At 40.2% G+C, this 16,428-nt stretch overlaps 1 protein-coding gene across 3 annotated transcripts in view; it reads left to right on the top strand.

The window, feature by feature from the left end:
• Positions 1–16,428, top strand: part of LOC120768219 — a 109,043-nt gene that overhangs the window by 85,574 nt on the left and 7,041 nt on the right. For all 3 annotated transcript variants that reach the window (XM_040094792.1, XM_040094794.1, XM_040094793.1), the window contains one exon: positions 12,332–14,804. In XM_040094792.1, coding sequence (XP_039950726.1) covers positions 12,661–14,804 — 2,144 coding nt within the window. In that variant the 5' untranslated portion in view covers positions 12,332–12,660. The remainder of the gene's footprint in view (positions 1–12,331; positions 14,805–16,428) is intronic.

Genomic DNA, 16,428 nt, shown 5'->3' with positions numbered 1-16,428 from the left:
CAGCTAATCTAAAGATATGTTGTTATTTATTGTTTTTTTTTTTTCTTCTTTTGGAAATCTGACTTATAAGTTGCTCCTCATTTAATAAAAATAGTACAAATAGAAAAAAAAAAATAAATAAATACGGTTTGGAAGTTATGGCGGCAAGCAGCTTAGCTCGCTTTACATTAAAGGAAAAAACACAAAAATAATCCAAACCTGATTTAGTAAACCTTTAAGTAATATACGCACATGTAACCATTAGTGCTAGTAATAAACTAGTTTAGAACATCTTTGTTTTGATTGTGGGAAACAGTTCAAAATTAACTACAAATATATTATAATATTGAACTGTCAACAATGAAACCTCTGACATTTTATGGTAAGTTGACTATTAGATAAAATAATGACGAAAATAAGTCAGGAAAGGCTGAGTCAATTCTCAATTCTCTCCTTAATTTTGTATGCTCTGGGCATCAACAGCTAGATCACCTCTGGGGTTATATAAGAGTATGCTCCGGTCCTGAAACCTGCTGTAAGCCACCGAATCTTTTCGTTAAATTTTTGGGCATTGTCCCTGTCGGCCAGCTTGTCAAGCTCTTCGTGCTCACACATCTCCCCCTCTCTCTTTTTTCAAATGCGTCTCGCTTCCCTTTTCAACTCTGGGTATCTATTCCATCCCGATTGTTGGTCGATTGTCACGTTGCGAAGTTAACAGTCTTGTGTCTTTATGAAAACCAATGGTATCGGATGAAGCTGTGTGTAAGGAGTTTGAAATGCCGTCCCACAGTTCCCTTATACCGAGTTGTTGACGATTGCTCTCAGAGAGCAGGAGTGCAAAGCGAGTAGATAATCGTTTAGCTGTCTGTTGTGAATGCAGATTCTCGATTCTTGTGTTTGTAGATGTGTGTTTTTTCCTTCACAGAGGCGGGTGCGTATCTTGGCCGCGACAAGATAGTGGTTCGAAGCGATGTTAGCACCCCGGAATGTACGCACGTCTAAAATACTGGAGACGTGTCTTCCGTCTATCACAACATGATCGATCTGGTTGATGGCTTTTCAATCCGGAGACAGCCAGGTAGCTTGATTAATTTTCTTATGCTGGAATCTAGATAACCATACTACGGACCTCAGCGAGGTCGACCAGCCTCAACCCTTTTGGGGATGTTTTCTTATGGAGGCTGAATTGTGGCTAGACGTTCATCCACCGGAGTGAATGCCAGGACGAATCCCACACCAAATTTGCAGTCCTTTATATGGCCACTGCAGTGAATGCCACAAGGACCTACTCATCTCAGTCCTGGTCCCGTCTATCGCATTTCTTGGACGGCGGTGATGCCAGCCTTCACTCTAACTTGGACATCAATCAGCTCGGCGGCAACAACTTACCAGCTACAAGGTCTCAAATTGTAATCCTTAATGCGTTTGCCATAGTCGTCTTGAATAGGGAAGTTTTTCATCCGAGGCTGTTGGTTAATTTTCATTCGTAGTGTTTTTAACGTGGCGGGTCCCAAACCCAACGCACAACCCTGAAAAAGGAATGCTTCGCTTACTCACTTTAGTTATTTGACTACCCAGAGGATACTTGGCCTAGGACAGGAAGTCGTGAGTTGGTTGAGCCTTTTGTTAAAGAGTCGGGGCCACTCCCAAGTGAGTGTCAATCAGAGAGCTTTCCTCACTTGCGTGAACTTCTACACATGACTCCATGCATACTGTTCGATATTCCATTCAATTTTGGAACAAGAATTGGGTACCTTGTATATAACCGTTTTGAAAGTTTTCTTGAAGTAAATATTTTTAGAACGTTTTTAACAAAACTCTTCACTTTATGATTTAATTCAGTGCCCTCTCCTCGTTGACTCATCTTCAAATGAATGTATGCAACTAGTTCTATAGCAATCAAATACATACATATATCTCAAACAACCTTTGGATATAGTGAAAGGGTGATTGAACTGCTAATGAATTGCACTGTGATTCACTATAAAATTTGTTTATCAGAAGCGACGGTTGCGTGTGTGGTTTCATAATTACGGGTAGCACAAAACATTAAAATAACACCAGCAACAACAATCAACTACTTGGCGAATGACACTTTCGTTGCAAGTAGTAAAACACACGATAATTTCACATGAATGCAGCAGCAGGATATAGCTCTATATCTATAGCTAAGCATAACTGACGCTAGCCGGGGTAGGAGCCGCCCCGACTCATACTCATAAAGAGCGCTTATAAAGTACGACCGCCGCAGGTTGAGAACTCTAATAACATATATCCGCACAAATGCATGTGTGTATGTGAGCTATAACGGCACATTACTGCAAAATATTAAAACTTTCCAGAAGAGCTTTTGAGCAACATAAAACACATATGAGTCTGCCACAGTGCGCACTAACAAAGCGGAGAGACGCTTAAGAGAAGGTGTTGACTCCAATTCGAGTTCCAGCTCCTGCGGTCTAATGCCAACATACATAAATAGTCCTCGCAGCGTTTTAGCATTTTAAAACTTTAGCGGTTTAATGTTTTAGCCACGTAAATGAACGTGTTGATTTACAAGCGGCGATAAGCGATAACATGTTGCGAACCGCCCACCAGACGCCACCGCGCCTGCAAAAGCACCGTCCAAGTTGGCCGCACGTTGAATGCATTGTATTGCCCCTGCGCCGCGCGACAAGCCCCATGTGGCGCGTCGCACGAGTTAATAAATGACTCGAAGAGAGTGGCGGTAATTGTGGAGACTCCCGCCGGCGTACTGAGATTGTCATATACATGCAAGCTGAAGGGTATTTTTAAGCGCGACATGTTGCACGTTGCAAACGGCATTAAAAATTAGAAAAAATTAGCATGCAGATAAGATAAAAACATTCACGAGATCCCATTTGTTAACATAGAGACTCTTTGCAATGGAGAGCAGAATAAAAGATATATTTATAGAGTAGTATTTTAAATGTTTGGTTCGCATTTGGTAAAGGTTGTGGAGTTAAAGTGTGTAAAATCAGTAGACTCTTTAGTTGAAAATATAATGAGCATAAACGGCGGGTCGGTGATAAGCGCTCATATGGTTGTATATACATATGTATAAAGTAACTTATTTGCTAATTTTTTGCTTAATTACAAATACTTTAAATACAAAATCGATTTTAATAATTGCTACTAAAGTATAAATAAGTCGGCTATAACCACGTAAGCGTTGTCTACGCCAATAAAGAAGAAGAATAAAGTATAAATATAGACGGTTAAGTCAACAACTAAGCACGACATTGCTCATTTGTAAATGAATTATATCAGTATGTTTGTCTTCAAATGAATCATTTTTCATTTTAAACGCTGGTATAGTTAATGTAAAATATTTTATTAATTACACGAGTTTATATTTTTGGAGCAAATGGCCCGAAGAAAATCAGATATATAGAGCTAGATGGATATGCAGATAAGTTACGTTAATTTTTATTATTTTTATATATATACATATATATTATATGTTGATCAAATTAAACAAGTTGATCGATATATAAAACTTAACCGGAAGGATTAATTATACATAAGAGCACTTGGGCCTGAATTATAATAAGATTTTTAATTTCTAATCTTGGAGAGGTCTTAAAGTACTCATAAACCTACCAAATATAATGTTTCGATCTTAATGTGTTATGTTAAATACTGACTGAGATACAGTGCAGAAATAATTTCATATTTGTACTGTACATTTATTATTATTAGTTATGTTCAATTCAAGAACAACCTTGAGTTGTCCAGCTTACCCAACACAGTTAACGAGTCACTCGAGTCTTTTAAGACTTCACCTTCTGAAATTATTAGAATAACAAGAAAAAAACGTTAACTTCGGCTGCACCGAAGCTAACATACCCTTCACAGGTGCATTTCTTTTAGTAACTATGTGTTCAGTTTGTATGGAAGCTATACGTTATAGCAATCCGATCTGAACAATTTTTTCGGATATTATATTATTACCTTAAGCAGTAACCCATTAAATTTTGTGAAGATACCACATCAAATGCAAAAGTTTTTCATATAAGCCCTCGATTCCGATCGTTCGGTTTGTATGGCAGCTATATGCTATAGTGAGCCGATCTGAACAATTTCTTCTCATATTATATTATTTCTATGAACAATAACTCATACCAAATTTCATGAAGATATATCGTCAAATAAGGAAGTTTCCCATGCAAGCATTTGATTCCGATCATTCAGTTTATATGGCAGCTATATGCTATAGTTAACCGATCTGAACAATTTCTACGAAAATTACATTCTTGCCTTAGAAAATAATCCGTACCAAATTTCGTGAAGATACTTTGTCAAATGCGAAGTTTTCCATACAAGAACTTGATTACGATCGTTCAGTTTATATGGCAGATATATGTTATAGTGGTCCAATATCGGCAGTTCCGACAAATGAGCAGCTCCTTGAAGAGAAAATTACGTTTGCAAATTTTCAAAACGATATCTTAAAAGCTAAGGGACTAGTTCGTATATATACAGACGGACATGGCTAAATCGACTCAGCTCAACATACTGATCATTTATACATATATGTGACCTGGTCTACGAAAAGGGAGCTAACGTGCGAAAACTAGTGACTTTTTGGATTCTATCACGTGAAAAAGCATCTCATCTTCCATCCGAATCAACTTAAAAGTGAAAATTGATTTTATGACACCTAAGCCCCCTTTCCGTAGACCAGGTCACATATATACTTTATAGGGCCTCCGACGCTACCTTCTGGGTGTTACAAACTTCGTGACAAACTTAATATACCCTGTTCAGGGTATAATAAAAGAACTTAACCCAAAAAGTCACCAGTAAAAGTGCTCTCTTTGCTCTTCAATGCAATTTTTATTCTCGGTTACTATCCTAATTCATGGAAAAAGTCGCAGATTATCTTGATAGATAAACCTGGGAAAGACTTAACACAGCCGTCTCCATACAGACCAATCAGTCTTCTACCCGGTCTTTCTAAAATATTTGATAAAGTGTTACTATCAAAGAATTCTCCTTTCCTTCAAGAAAATAATATATGCAATACCAATGCATCAATTCGGGTTTCCTGAAAAATATAGCACAATAGGACAAGTAAATATATAGAATTACTAACGAAATAAGAAAAGCATTTGAGGACAGAGAGTACTGCTCAGCTATACTTGCATTTCTAGACGTGGCTCAGGCGTTTGATAGGGTGTGGCATTTGGGACTATTATATATTGTATAAAACATTGGAGTCTTACTTAAAAAATAGACAATTTATGGTAAAAGTGGGAGATATCATATTCGATGAGAGACATAAGGGCTGGTGTACCACAGGGCAGTGTTTTAGGCCCAACTCTATACATAATATATACAGCAGATCTTCCAACAGCTAATAACATATTGACTTCAACTTTTGCGGATGACACAGCTTTAGTGAGCCGTAACAAATGCCACATAATAATATCAAAAATATTAGCGGAGCACTTGAGTTCTGTCGAAGAATTGCTAGCGAACTGGCGTATAAATGTGAATGAACAAAAGTGTAAGGATGTTACATTTTCGCTGAGACCAAAAATGTGCCCGGCAGTAGAAATGAACAATATTTTAGTACCACAAGCGAATGAAGTAACTTGTCTTGGTATTCACCTAGATAGAAGACTTACGTGGAGAAAACATATATATAGTGAAATAACTTGTATGAAGATAATAGCTGCAAATTTAAATTGGCTTTTAAATAAAAACTCCAAATTAAGCCTAGACAACAAAGTGCTTTTATATAATGCGGTCATAAAGCCGATTTGGATGCATGGCATTCAACTGCGGGGTACGACCTGTGCAACTAATATTGATCTAATACAAAGGTTCCAATCGAAAATGTTTAGAACAATTACGTGTTCACCATGGTACATGCGTAATGAAAATATCCATAAAGACCTTGGTATTTCTATGGTAAGGAAAGAAGTAGAAGACAGCAGAATTAAATATATATCTAAACTCCGAGATCACCCAAACAAAGGGGTTTGCTTTAATGCTTTCCTAATGCTTTGGTACATTCCTGCGATAAAAAGATATTGCACAAAACAAAAATTATTACTCAGAACAGACAAAAATATAACTATAATAAAATATAATTCATTCCTCCACTTTCTAATACAAAAAATGCAGAGAGCGTGTTTTACTCCTAACACTGTATCTTTATATTTAAAATGGCTAAAATTAGGTGAAAACTTGACTTAGACCCCTTATAACTAATATTCGAATTTTCGAACACCTATATTTGCTGATTGTATGTAAAGAACCTTGATGAATGCTTGGAAGCAATTTATTGGCCTGTGTCATTTTTAATTGCATGTAGAATTGGAAAAAATAGATAAAATCGGTCCAATCCCATCTCTTATATACTTTAACTAAACGTATGAGATTGAATATACTATAGTATAAAGCCAATAATATAAGAAATTGGTCAACGAATTATCCAAACACCTATATAGTAGGACGCATGATTACTTTCGTTACTCTAACCTTATGCCATATATAGCTATCAGTGTATGAGTTGTACATACATATATAAATTTGCATGGATTCTAATCCATATATTCGCCACATCAATACAAACTAATTTCTGCAAAATGAACTACAATGTTTGTTCGGAAAGTAATAGGACTAAGTCGATTTAAAAAAATTGTTTTAAACAATCGTTACAATTCTTCAAAAACTTTCAAAATAGCCTTCCTATGCGCGATTTCCAAGCATTGAAGGAGTCATGGAAGGCATTCCCTGGAATAGCATTAAAAGCCGAGGTGCATGCTGCTTGGATCCCCTCTGTCGTCTCAAAATGCTTGCCTTTCATGGGCCTTTTGAAGCAAGGAAAAAAATGTTCGGGGGCCACATCTGGGCTATAAGGCGGCTGCGAAAGCGTTGGGATGCCGGCCTTGGTTAGGTAGCTGCTCACGAGAAAGACGGTGTGAGCCGCCATCTTCTCGCATACCTTGCGCATGTTTAAGTAATCCGTCACAATGTCATGAACCACAGATTTTGATAAAATTAACATTTGGGCAATTAAACGAATACTTAGTTGACAGTCTGGGCTCAAAACTTTGCCCACACCAGTCACATTGTCGGTATTTGTCGAAGTCCAGGTCTCCCAGCAAGGTCTTCATCAGCGAACTCTTCCCGGCTTTGCTAAAACAATATCTTGGTAAGCGTGCCTGATGATATTAAACGCCTCTATCGCAGATTTACCTAGTTTCACACAGAATTTAATCGTGTAGCTCTGCTCTAACAAACGCTGCATTTTCGGCTTGCACCACTTACAGAAATACATCGCGCGAAAATGTTTGTCATGACTCTCTAGTTGCTCGGAGAGTTGTCTCCGAATCTAGTCGGTGCGCGCACGCTCCGAAGTACAGTCGCGGTGGAAAAAAATCTGTATGTTAACATGTCGCGATAGCGAGCACCAGTGACAGTCACTGATTGACTGGCTTATTTTCAAAAAATTAAGTATGGTCCAACAAACCACAACAAACAGTATCACGTTGAGGATGCACTCGTTTTTCGACAATCATACGTGGGTTTTCAGAGCCCCAAAAGCGACAGGTTTGGCTGCTAACAAAGCGATAAAGGTGAAAATGTGCTTCATCGCTTAGGATGCTTTTGCTCGAAAAATCAGGCCGACAAGCTTTCATTATTTTTGAAATATTGTTCAATAATGAAGAAACGTTTGTTCTATCGTGTAGCGCTCCATTTTTTCAAAGCCTTAACTGTCAGGTGCCGATTTGTTGTTTTTAAGGTAGTCAACACTTTACTCACACGAAACTCTTCACAAATGTGAACAATAAGTAAAATCGCTTTGTGAGTTCGAAGCATCACTTAATTTTTACGATTTTTTACTTAAGAACTGAGATTTGTAACTACATATTTGTAATTTTTTCTCTGAAGTTTGAATAGTTTACTCAGGCGAATTTCCATAGTCATGTTGTCATTGGAGGGCTTTGCGGAGAGAATATCCGAGTTATTAGAACTTTGTCTACTTTTTCAATACTTTCAATGAACAGTTGAGTTCGTATAGTTTCTTGCGTAGTTTGTGCCTATTACGAGACTTAGAAGTGCGTTATGTGGAATATTTGACGATAAAGGCGTGAATATAAACTTTTTGTATGAACACTAATTGCTCAATTTCATTTGTAATTCTTTTTATATAACCACATAAAATGTATCGACTAAAATGTCTTCCAAAAATATTACCATTTTAACTTTCCTTTTATATCCATATTTTTATGATTGCGAGGGTTAAAAACAATTTCTTAAATTTTCAAAATGCGTTTGATGTTTATGGAAAAAATCGGTTGGTTAAGTGGACTGCTGTTACTTTTAGGTTAACAGCAAAATTATATCAGGTTTAGCTTGGTGTGTGCGAATGTTTGCTATGAAACTATTTTTATGATAAATGTTATCAAGAAAGAAGTCGAGAATGTGAGGTCGTTTTTTGTTCAAAATAAAGTTAGGTTGTTTTTGATGCTTTTCTAAGTCACATAATTATCCAAATATAAGAGGAATCAAATAATCTAAGGACAATTATTTTACTACAAGTCAAAAGCTTTTTTTTCAATTAATAATGATAGTTTTTATAATCTTTCAACCAGTTGCTACAGAGTTTATAGTTTTGTTCAGCTGACGGTTGTACGTATCACCTAAAACTAAGCGATTCTTCTTTCATTTTTATATGAAATTGTGAAAACGGACGAAATCGGACAACAACCCGATCCCACATTTAATTTCCACTTGATACGTTCAGTTTCCAGTACACAAAACAAGAAGCAAATATTGTCACGGGGTAAAAATTTGCAAGAATAATGTTTTTATTATGAGCCACCTTATGAACAAAAAGTGTAGTTGATTTTTGATCGAAAATGTCGGTCAATGTGTGATATATATAACTGAAATTAAGGCATAATCCCACTCTTGTATAGTAATGTCTGTATGTCAAAAATGGATTGAATCGGATCACTACTTCCTTTAGCACCCATACACATACTTAAAATAAAGATTTTCGAACTTACGGGAGACTTTGTAAGGCATATATCGACCAATATGTGAGCTATCTCAGTGGAAATAAGAGACAGGTTTTATCCTTAACAGTGTATCTTTATGCCTTAAATATTTAAATTTAAGCGAAAAATTTGCCTAGCCAATATATAACTAATATAAGGATTTCCTGACATCCGGCCTACTTTACTCTATTTTATTGGTTTCACACCGTAAAGTATTTCCCTGGCTTTGATTTTTTCACGTTGCAAGAGCATAAAATGTTCGGTTGCACCCGAACTTCGCCTTTCCTCACACGTTTTTTTATAATTCAACGTCAAATGAAAAATGGTGAGTTATAGTTTTCTCAATGGAAATTATATAATTTGAACAAACATATTCACTGAACTTCTCTCGGTTAAATCAACAGCACATACTGTAACGGTGAACGATGACTCTGAAGTCAGAAAACACTATATAAACTTTACACACACATACAAACGTATGAAGTACAGTCTTTCGGCGTAATGTAAAGCAGAAGTTCAAAAATCATCATATTGGTTATATTAGGGCTAGAGGAAGCACTAATCCGATTCTAACTGGGAAGTAAGATAATTTGGATTCCATTATTATTGTATTCTATCTTACTAATTAAAAAAAAAGCAGACTCATTCGTGCAATTTATGCGCGGTATTTAAGGGCTTTTTCAAGGCGTAGCTTGTACTCCTTTGTAAAAGACACTTTACCTTCCACGTCTTTTAAGCAGTTCAGCAATACTTAAGGCAACGGCTATTTACGTTTTTGGCCTGTTTTAAGTAGTGGGTAATTTTAGGCTAATAAGCCGAGTGAATAGAACCGGTCTTTCCTAAAACAAACTGTATTGAAACGACCACTTAAGCGATAGATGGCGTTTAGCTTACCGCTATTAACGCTGGAAACTAAATGTTCAAGCCAGAATGAAGAAATTTTGCAATATATGAATTATCGCGGAAATGATCTAATGTGTTGCGTATACGCCCCGTGGCATGCCAAGAAGCATTTACCCGCAATGAGCAACTGTGCACATGCGAACGCGCACATGCAATTACACACAAACATTAGCCACAAACTATTCGACAACACTATTATTAAATAAATGTAAATCAGTTGGTGTAACGGGGAAGCACACTAAGCAGCGGCATCGCGCACGCTTGCGGCAATTGCATGTTGTTGCAAGCTGTCGGTACCCGCCGGCTTTAGTTAGAAATTCTGCAATTTATATCCTGTAGCTACGGCTAATATTGGTTTTAGTATGAGTGGCATATTCGTGTAAGGCTCGTAAGTAATAATAGCGCTTTTGTTTCGCGGGTTTACACACATACAAATGTATGTAATACAATCTTTCGGCGTAAAGTCAAGCAGAAGTTCAAAAATCATTATATTGGGTACATTAGGGCTAGAGGAAGCACTAATCCGATTATAACTGGTTGTAGCAACAAGCGATATCACTAATAGGAAATTGTGTCCCCTTCTTTGCGTTATTTTTGTTATAATTATCGTCCAACATTTTCGGTATATGGTGAGCCATACGCGCTGAGGTTCTCAGAGTTTGAAAAGTTGTAGTCTGCTTTGCCGCAAATAAATTCATAACGATACTTATACAGTTTGTCCGGAAAGTAATAGGTCTGAGTCAGTTTAAAAAAGTTTATTGAATTGCAACGATTAGGCAATTCTTTAAAAAATTTCAAAATAGGCTCCTTCTGCGTCGATTCAGCGAAAGGCAGTGTGAGCCGGGGCGTTGTCGTAGTGCAACTTCCAATCGGCTGCGATGTCTTGTCGGACCGGATTGACCCTTCGTTTGAGTCTCTTGAGGACTTCCACGTAAAACTTGGCGTTGCCGTTTTGTTCAGGAGGATCAAATTCATGGTGGAAGATGATTTTGATGTCAAAAAAGACAATAAGCATCGTTTTCATTTTGGATTTGGTCATTCTTCCCATTTTTGGGCGAGGAGATGCCGGCGTGTGCCACTCGGCCTGGTGCCACCGAAACATACCACTTCTTACTAAAGCAACATCTGGGTAAGCCTGCTTCATCATATCAAATGTCTCTGTCGCAAATTTATCGAGTTTCACACAGAATTTAATGGCGTACCTCTGCTCTAACGAACGATTCGGCTTGCACCACTCGCAGAAATACGTCACGCGAAAATGTTTGTCCTGACTCTCCAGGTGCTCGGAGACAACTGACCAGCCACTCGCGCGTTAGCTAAGAACGCCCTCTACCGAATCCGGTAGTGAAGTATAAACGCGGCAGAAGAAAATTAGTCCTATTACTTTCCGGACAAACCTTGTATGCCTTTTCAATTTCTTCATTATCAAATTTTCTTTTGTAGAAAGAAAGAATTTGATAATTCAGCTGATGGACATTTTGAAAAACCGACAGAACTCGATACTAGAATGAGCTGTATGAAGGATATTGGCGCTCACATTTAGTTTTTGTATTTCTATTTATGGAAATGTTTGCTGGGTTATGTACATCAAGTATATAAGTATTAGCAAGCACTTCGTGTACAAATCCATTGTCAACTGTGGCGTGCAACACTAAAACTCAAACCGTTAGCAAGTGGAGTACTATCCGCTAGAAACTTACAGCCTTGCTCACTTTATATACTTACACATAGTTATAGGGCAGAGCTGTCTATTGCAATACCGCCGCAGGGCTTTAGCAAAGTGTGGTGGCAAAAAGTGCCAAGCTGTTGCAAAGTGTCAAGCCGTTGGCGGTAAGAAGGCAAGAAATCGCGCTAACTCCAAGTGACAGTTATGGCTTCAGCACAACACAACAGCAAAGCAACAAGGGAGCTTACGTAAACACTTACAAGTGCCGAAGTAGTGGGGTGGGGGGCTTTCGTGGTGAAAAAACTAATGGCTGTTGCACTTTTTGCTCGCCACTAACACCAGCACCAGCACCGCCACCGCTGTCAGTTAATGGCAAGTACATACTTTAGCTTTACCACTTAAGCACATTATTAAAATGTCAAATATTTACAGTTTATTGCAGCTGCACTGTTTAGATTATGTTGCGGGTCCTTGCGGCAACCGCGCAGTGCAGCAAGCAGGTGAAGTTGCATGACTAGAAGAAGTAGGCTAGAGGCCAAGAGCGTCTTGCCACACTTTTTCTGCACAGCTTTCTTATGAAACTAGGATAAATATGCAGTAAAATACATTCCCCGTAAAGGCGAGTGCTTTTCACTTTTCGCCCATAAATATTATTTATGTATGTGGACCTACAGTCGACTCATATTTAATTCATATTTTAACCCAGTAAAGTGACCGCTTCTTCTTGCTTCCGTTTTCTTTCCAGACCCGGCAGTATTTATCACCACAACCGTTTGAGGAAATGTTAATTTGGGGCGCGCTATTGGAAGGTACCCCTGCTTTTATTGGAGACAACACTCAGGCCGGCTGGTATGGCAGTACAAAAATCAGGAATTCTACATAAGACCGCTGCGCACAAAACTCAATACAACGCACGCGCTTTTCACACTTGTCAACTGGCATTTGAAGAACTCCTACGATACGAGTCCCACATTTCGCTTGCATGCAGCTGGTCGTTCTTTCGCCAAGGTGCAGAGGCCTCAATGCGGCATAGTTTCAGGGCAAAGTACTTACAATACTCCGAACGGAAATGCCATGGCCCGCCACAGACAAACAACACAACAAAGCCCACGGGCGCACAACTACAACATCGGCAACAATCGTACGTCGGCTGTTCGTCTGCATAGGTGCGTGCAAAGCAACTGTAGCATTTGCGTTGAAAGCAGTACCGCATGCCAGATAACGTTGGCTACCAAGGTGCGCCGAAAATCACGGCATCCGCCAGCGAGAGCAAAGCTTTCGAAGAGCCTTCATCTTTTGGTACCCGCTTTGCAACTGTCTTTACATAATCTACTTACTATCCCGCTTGCGCAACTACTTTGGCTGCTTTGTTGTCTGAGTCTAGCCCATCCCACATTGGCCGATTGTCCCAGCATGTGCGAGTGCAAGTGGAAAAGCGGCAAAGAGTCAGTTTTGTGCCTTAATGCGAATCTCACACATATCCCGGTGCCCTTGGATGCCGGTACACAGGTTCTCGACTTGACTGGCAATGATATCGCCAGCATACCGCACGACACCTTTGCGGCGGTTAATTTGCTCAATCTACAAAAGGTCTATCTGGCCAAATGCCGATTGCGTGTGATCGAACGTTTTGCCTTTCGCAAGCTCATCAATCTGGTTGAACTAGATCTGAGCTATAATCTGCTGAGCAGCATACCTACCGACACATTCGAATTCATAACCGAGCTGCGTGAAATCAAACTCAACGGCAATCCGATTTTGCGTGTAGAAGATGATGCTTTCGGCTTTGTGCCGCAGCTGGTGCGCTTAGAAATGTCCGACTGTAAGTTGACGACGGTCGAAGTGCGTGCCTTTGCTGGCCTTGAGTCGACGCTGGAATGGCTCAAATTGGATGGCAATAAATTGAGTGAGGTGCGGTCGGGCACCATAACATCGCTCACGAATTTGCACGGCATTGAGTTGGCACGCAATCAGTGGAATTGTTCCTGCGCATTGCGGCCGCTGCGTGCATGGATGCTGCGCGAGAATATACCATATGGCATACCACCGCTGTGTCGCGCACCACCGCGTCTGTCTGGCAAAACTTGGGACAAAATCGACCTGGATGACTTTGCTTGCGTGCCGCAGATAATTGCCACCGACACAACAGCACATGGTGTCGAGGGGCGCAATGTGACGATGAGCTGTTATGTGGAGGGAGTGCCGGAACCATCGGTGCGATGGATGGTGAAAAATCGTGTGATTGCCAACCTAACAGCAACGGGTGACCCAACGGCAAGTCCGCGCACTGCGGCAGCAACGCAAGGACGCAAGACGTACGTAGTAAACATGTTACGCAACGCCTCCAATCTGACCATACTTACCGCCGACATGCAGGATGCGGGCATTTATACCTGCGCAGCAGAGAACAAAGCCGGCAAAGTGGAGGCATCCGTTACACTGGCTGTTTCGCGACGACCACCCGAGGCGCCGTTGGGTGCAAAAATCGTGCTCCTATGCATTTTTACAGCCTTGCTCTTTGTAGTTGGCTCCTCATTTGCCGCAATTTGTTTTTGTTCGCTGCGTCGTAAACGCAAAATGCGTTTGTGGAACTCAGTACCACCAGCGCGCACGGAGAGTTATGAAAAAATTGAGATGACATCACGTGTCTGCTCGACCAGCGGCAATGGCCCGAATGGTGGCAATGGCGGCGGTGCTGGAATGGGCAATCGAAAACCTGATTTGGGTGGCGGTTCCACGGTCGGTGGTGTGGATGTGTCTGGCAACTTTTGCAATACTAATGGCGGTGGCGGCAGTTTATTTCCTAACGACGACAGCGATTACCTGCACACGGCCACGACTCCCCTTAATTGTGGCTCAGATGACGGCGGCGATACTGGTGTGGCTATTGTGAACCCAAGTGGTGGGAGCGCCAAACGGAACGGTGACTACCGCAATATACCAACACACTGCGACGATGATGAGGATTGTTTGGATGCCAACTACCAGTCGTCGGCAAAAACCAACTATGCGGGTGGCAAACACGCAAATCAGACATCAGTAGCGGTACGTTGGCGTCCGAGTATTGGTGGTGGTGGTAGTGGTGCTGCGGGGATGCGCGAAAATCCGCAAGATATCAAAAGAAATGTGAACGCGGGCAGCGGGAGTGGAGAATGTGAGGGCGATGTGGGGCCACAAAAATCGGATTTACACATACCAAGGCTAATCGAACTAGGCGGGTAAGTATTTTGACCAAAAAATCATTTTAACTGGCATAATTAAATATTTAGACGAACTGTTGGGATTGGTAGCAACATTAAGATGACTCAGTAGAGTGATTCTTAAAGCTTCTGATATTATTTTGTCACAAATAATTAAATCGGCAGAAATTAGATCCATAAGGATGGACACATTTCTACCATTTCGACATTCTAGAAGCTACTTGATTAGCAAAATTCATTGTGTTATAAGTTCTGAGTGCTTTTTGTTTTGTTTTGTTGGCGGAGGGGCAACTTCAAAGATATCGTCATTTTTCCGGACGATATGCACTATTCGTTCGTTCGTTTGAGCGCAAGCCTAAGTAGGATTTGCAGCACCGGACGCCTACGTACTGAACACTGAACTCCGTCGTTATTGCTTATTCGATCATGTAAAGCACTATATTCTCCGTTGTCACTCGATCGCTTATCACATCCTCTATTTCTTGTCTTTCTTTTTCATATCTTGGACAGGAAAAGAAGACATGCAATGCATTTACGTCGTTGCTGCTGCAGAAGGAGAAATTTGTTTCGTCATCATGTCCATATTTGTATAGATATCCTCTATAACAACCATGCCTTGTTAAAAACTGCGTAAATTTAAAATCAGTTTCCTTGTGTTTCCGTTCTATCCAGCCTGTGCGTCCATCTCCCCGTGGTTGCTTCGTCCCATCGTTTCTGCCATTCATTCAGGCTCCTTTGTCTTTCGTGCTTCCTCTCTTCTTTCGTTAAGCGAGCGCCAGTGCTTTTCCTTTTAGGTAGACACATGCAACTCTGGTTGCGATCAGTCGAACTATTGATTTCGCCTTTTCTGCGTATATTTTCTGCTGCAGCGCTGTCCCCCATATGAGTGCAGCATACATAAGTATAGACTGACTCACTTTGGTCAACAGCACTCGTCTATTCTGACTTGGTCCACCGATGTTAGCCATTATCCTCGTTAGCGCTTGATGCTTTTTCACAGACTTATCATCACTCCAAGATATCTCAAAGATTGATGTGTAGTGATGGTATATCCGTCAATATTGAGTGTGGGGACCTCCAGTTTCTTCCCGCTTGTGATTAGTAACGCTTCTCTCTTTTGGCCAGACAGTTGAAGCTTTGTGACCATAAGCCATTCTTTGATTTTTGTCCCTGCATGATTTCACAGACGCTCCATTTCGTGAATTTCTTTCGCTATCATAGTCACCGCAATGTCATTCGTCCAATTATTTGCACCTCTTTGGGTAATGAGAGGCGCAACACTCCATCATATAAGATATTCCACAAAAGTGGGCCCAGGACTGAGCCTTCTGGAACTCCGGCCGACACCATATAGCTTTGTGGTCCTTCGTCTGTGTCGTATAGTAGAACTCTGTCCGACAGGTAGTTGGAGATGATCTTCAGCAAATCGGGTGGTGCTTTCATTAATTGAAGAGCACTTATTATATGCGGCCAGTAGGCTGAATTAAAGGCATTCTTGACATCGATTGTGACTACCGCACAGAACTCTTTGGAGCCATACATCCTATAGTTCTAGCTTTTCTTGTGACGTCAGTAAGTTTTTTAATTGCGTAAATTGTTGACCTGTGTCTGCGGAATCCTTATTGGTTATCGGCAAGTCCCG

This window comes from Bactrocera tryoni, chromosome 2 (genome assembly GCF_016617805.1).
Source record: "Bactrocera tryoni isolate S06 chromosome 2, CSIRO_BtryS06_freeze2, whole genome shotgun sequence".
In the NCBI taxonomy this organism is placed as follows: Eukaryota; Metazoa; Arthropoda; class Insecta; order Diptera; family Tephritidae; genus Bactrocera; species Bactrocera tryoni.
The sequence above is the reverse complement of the archived record's forward strand: the minus strand, read 5'-3'. Positions and strand labels throughout refer to the sequence as shown.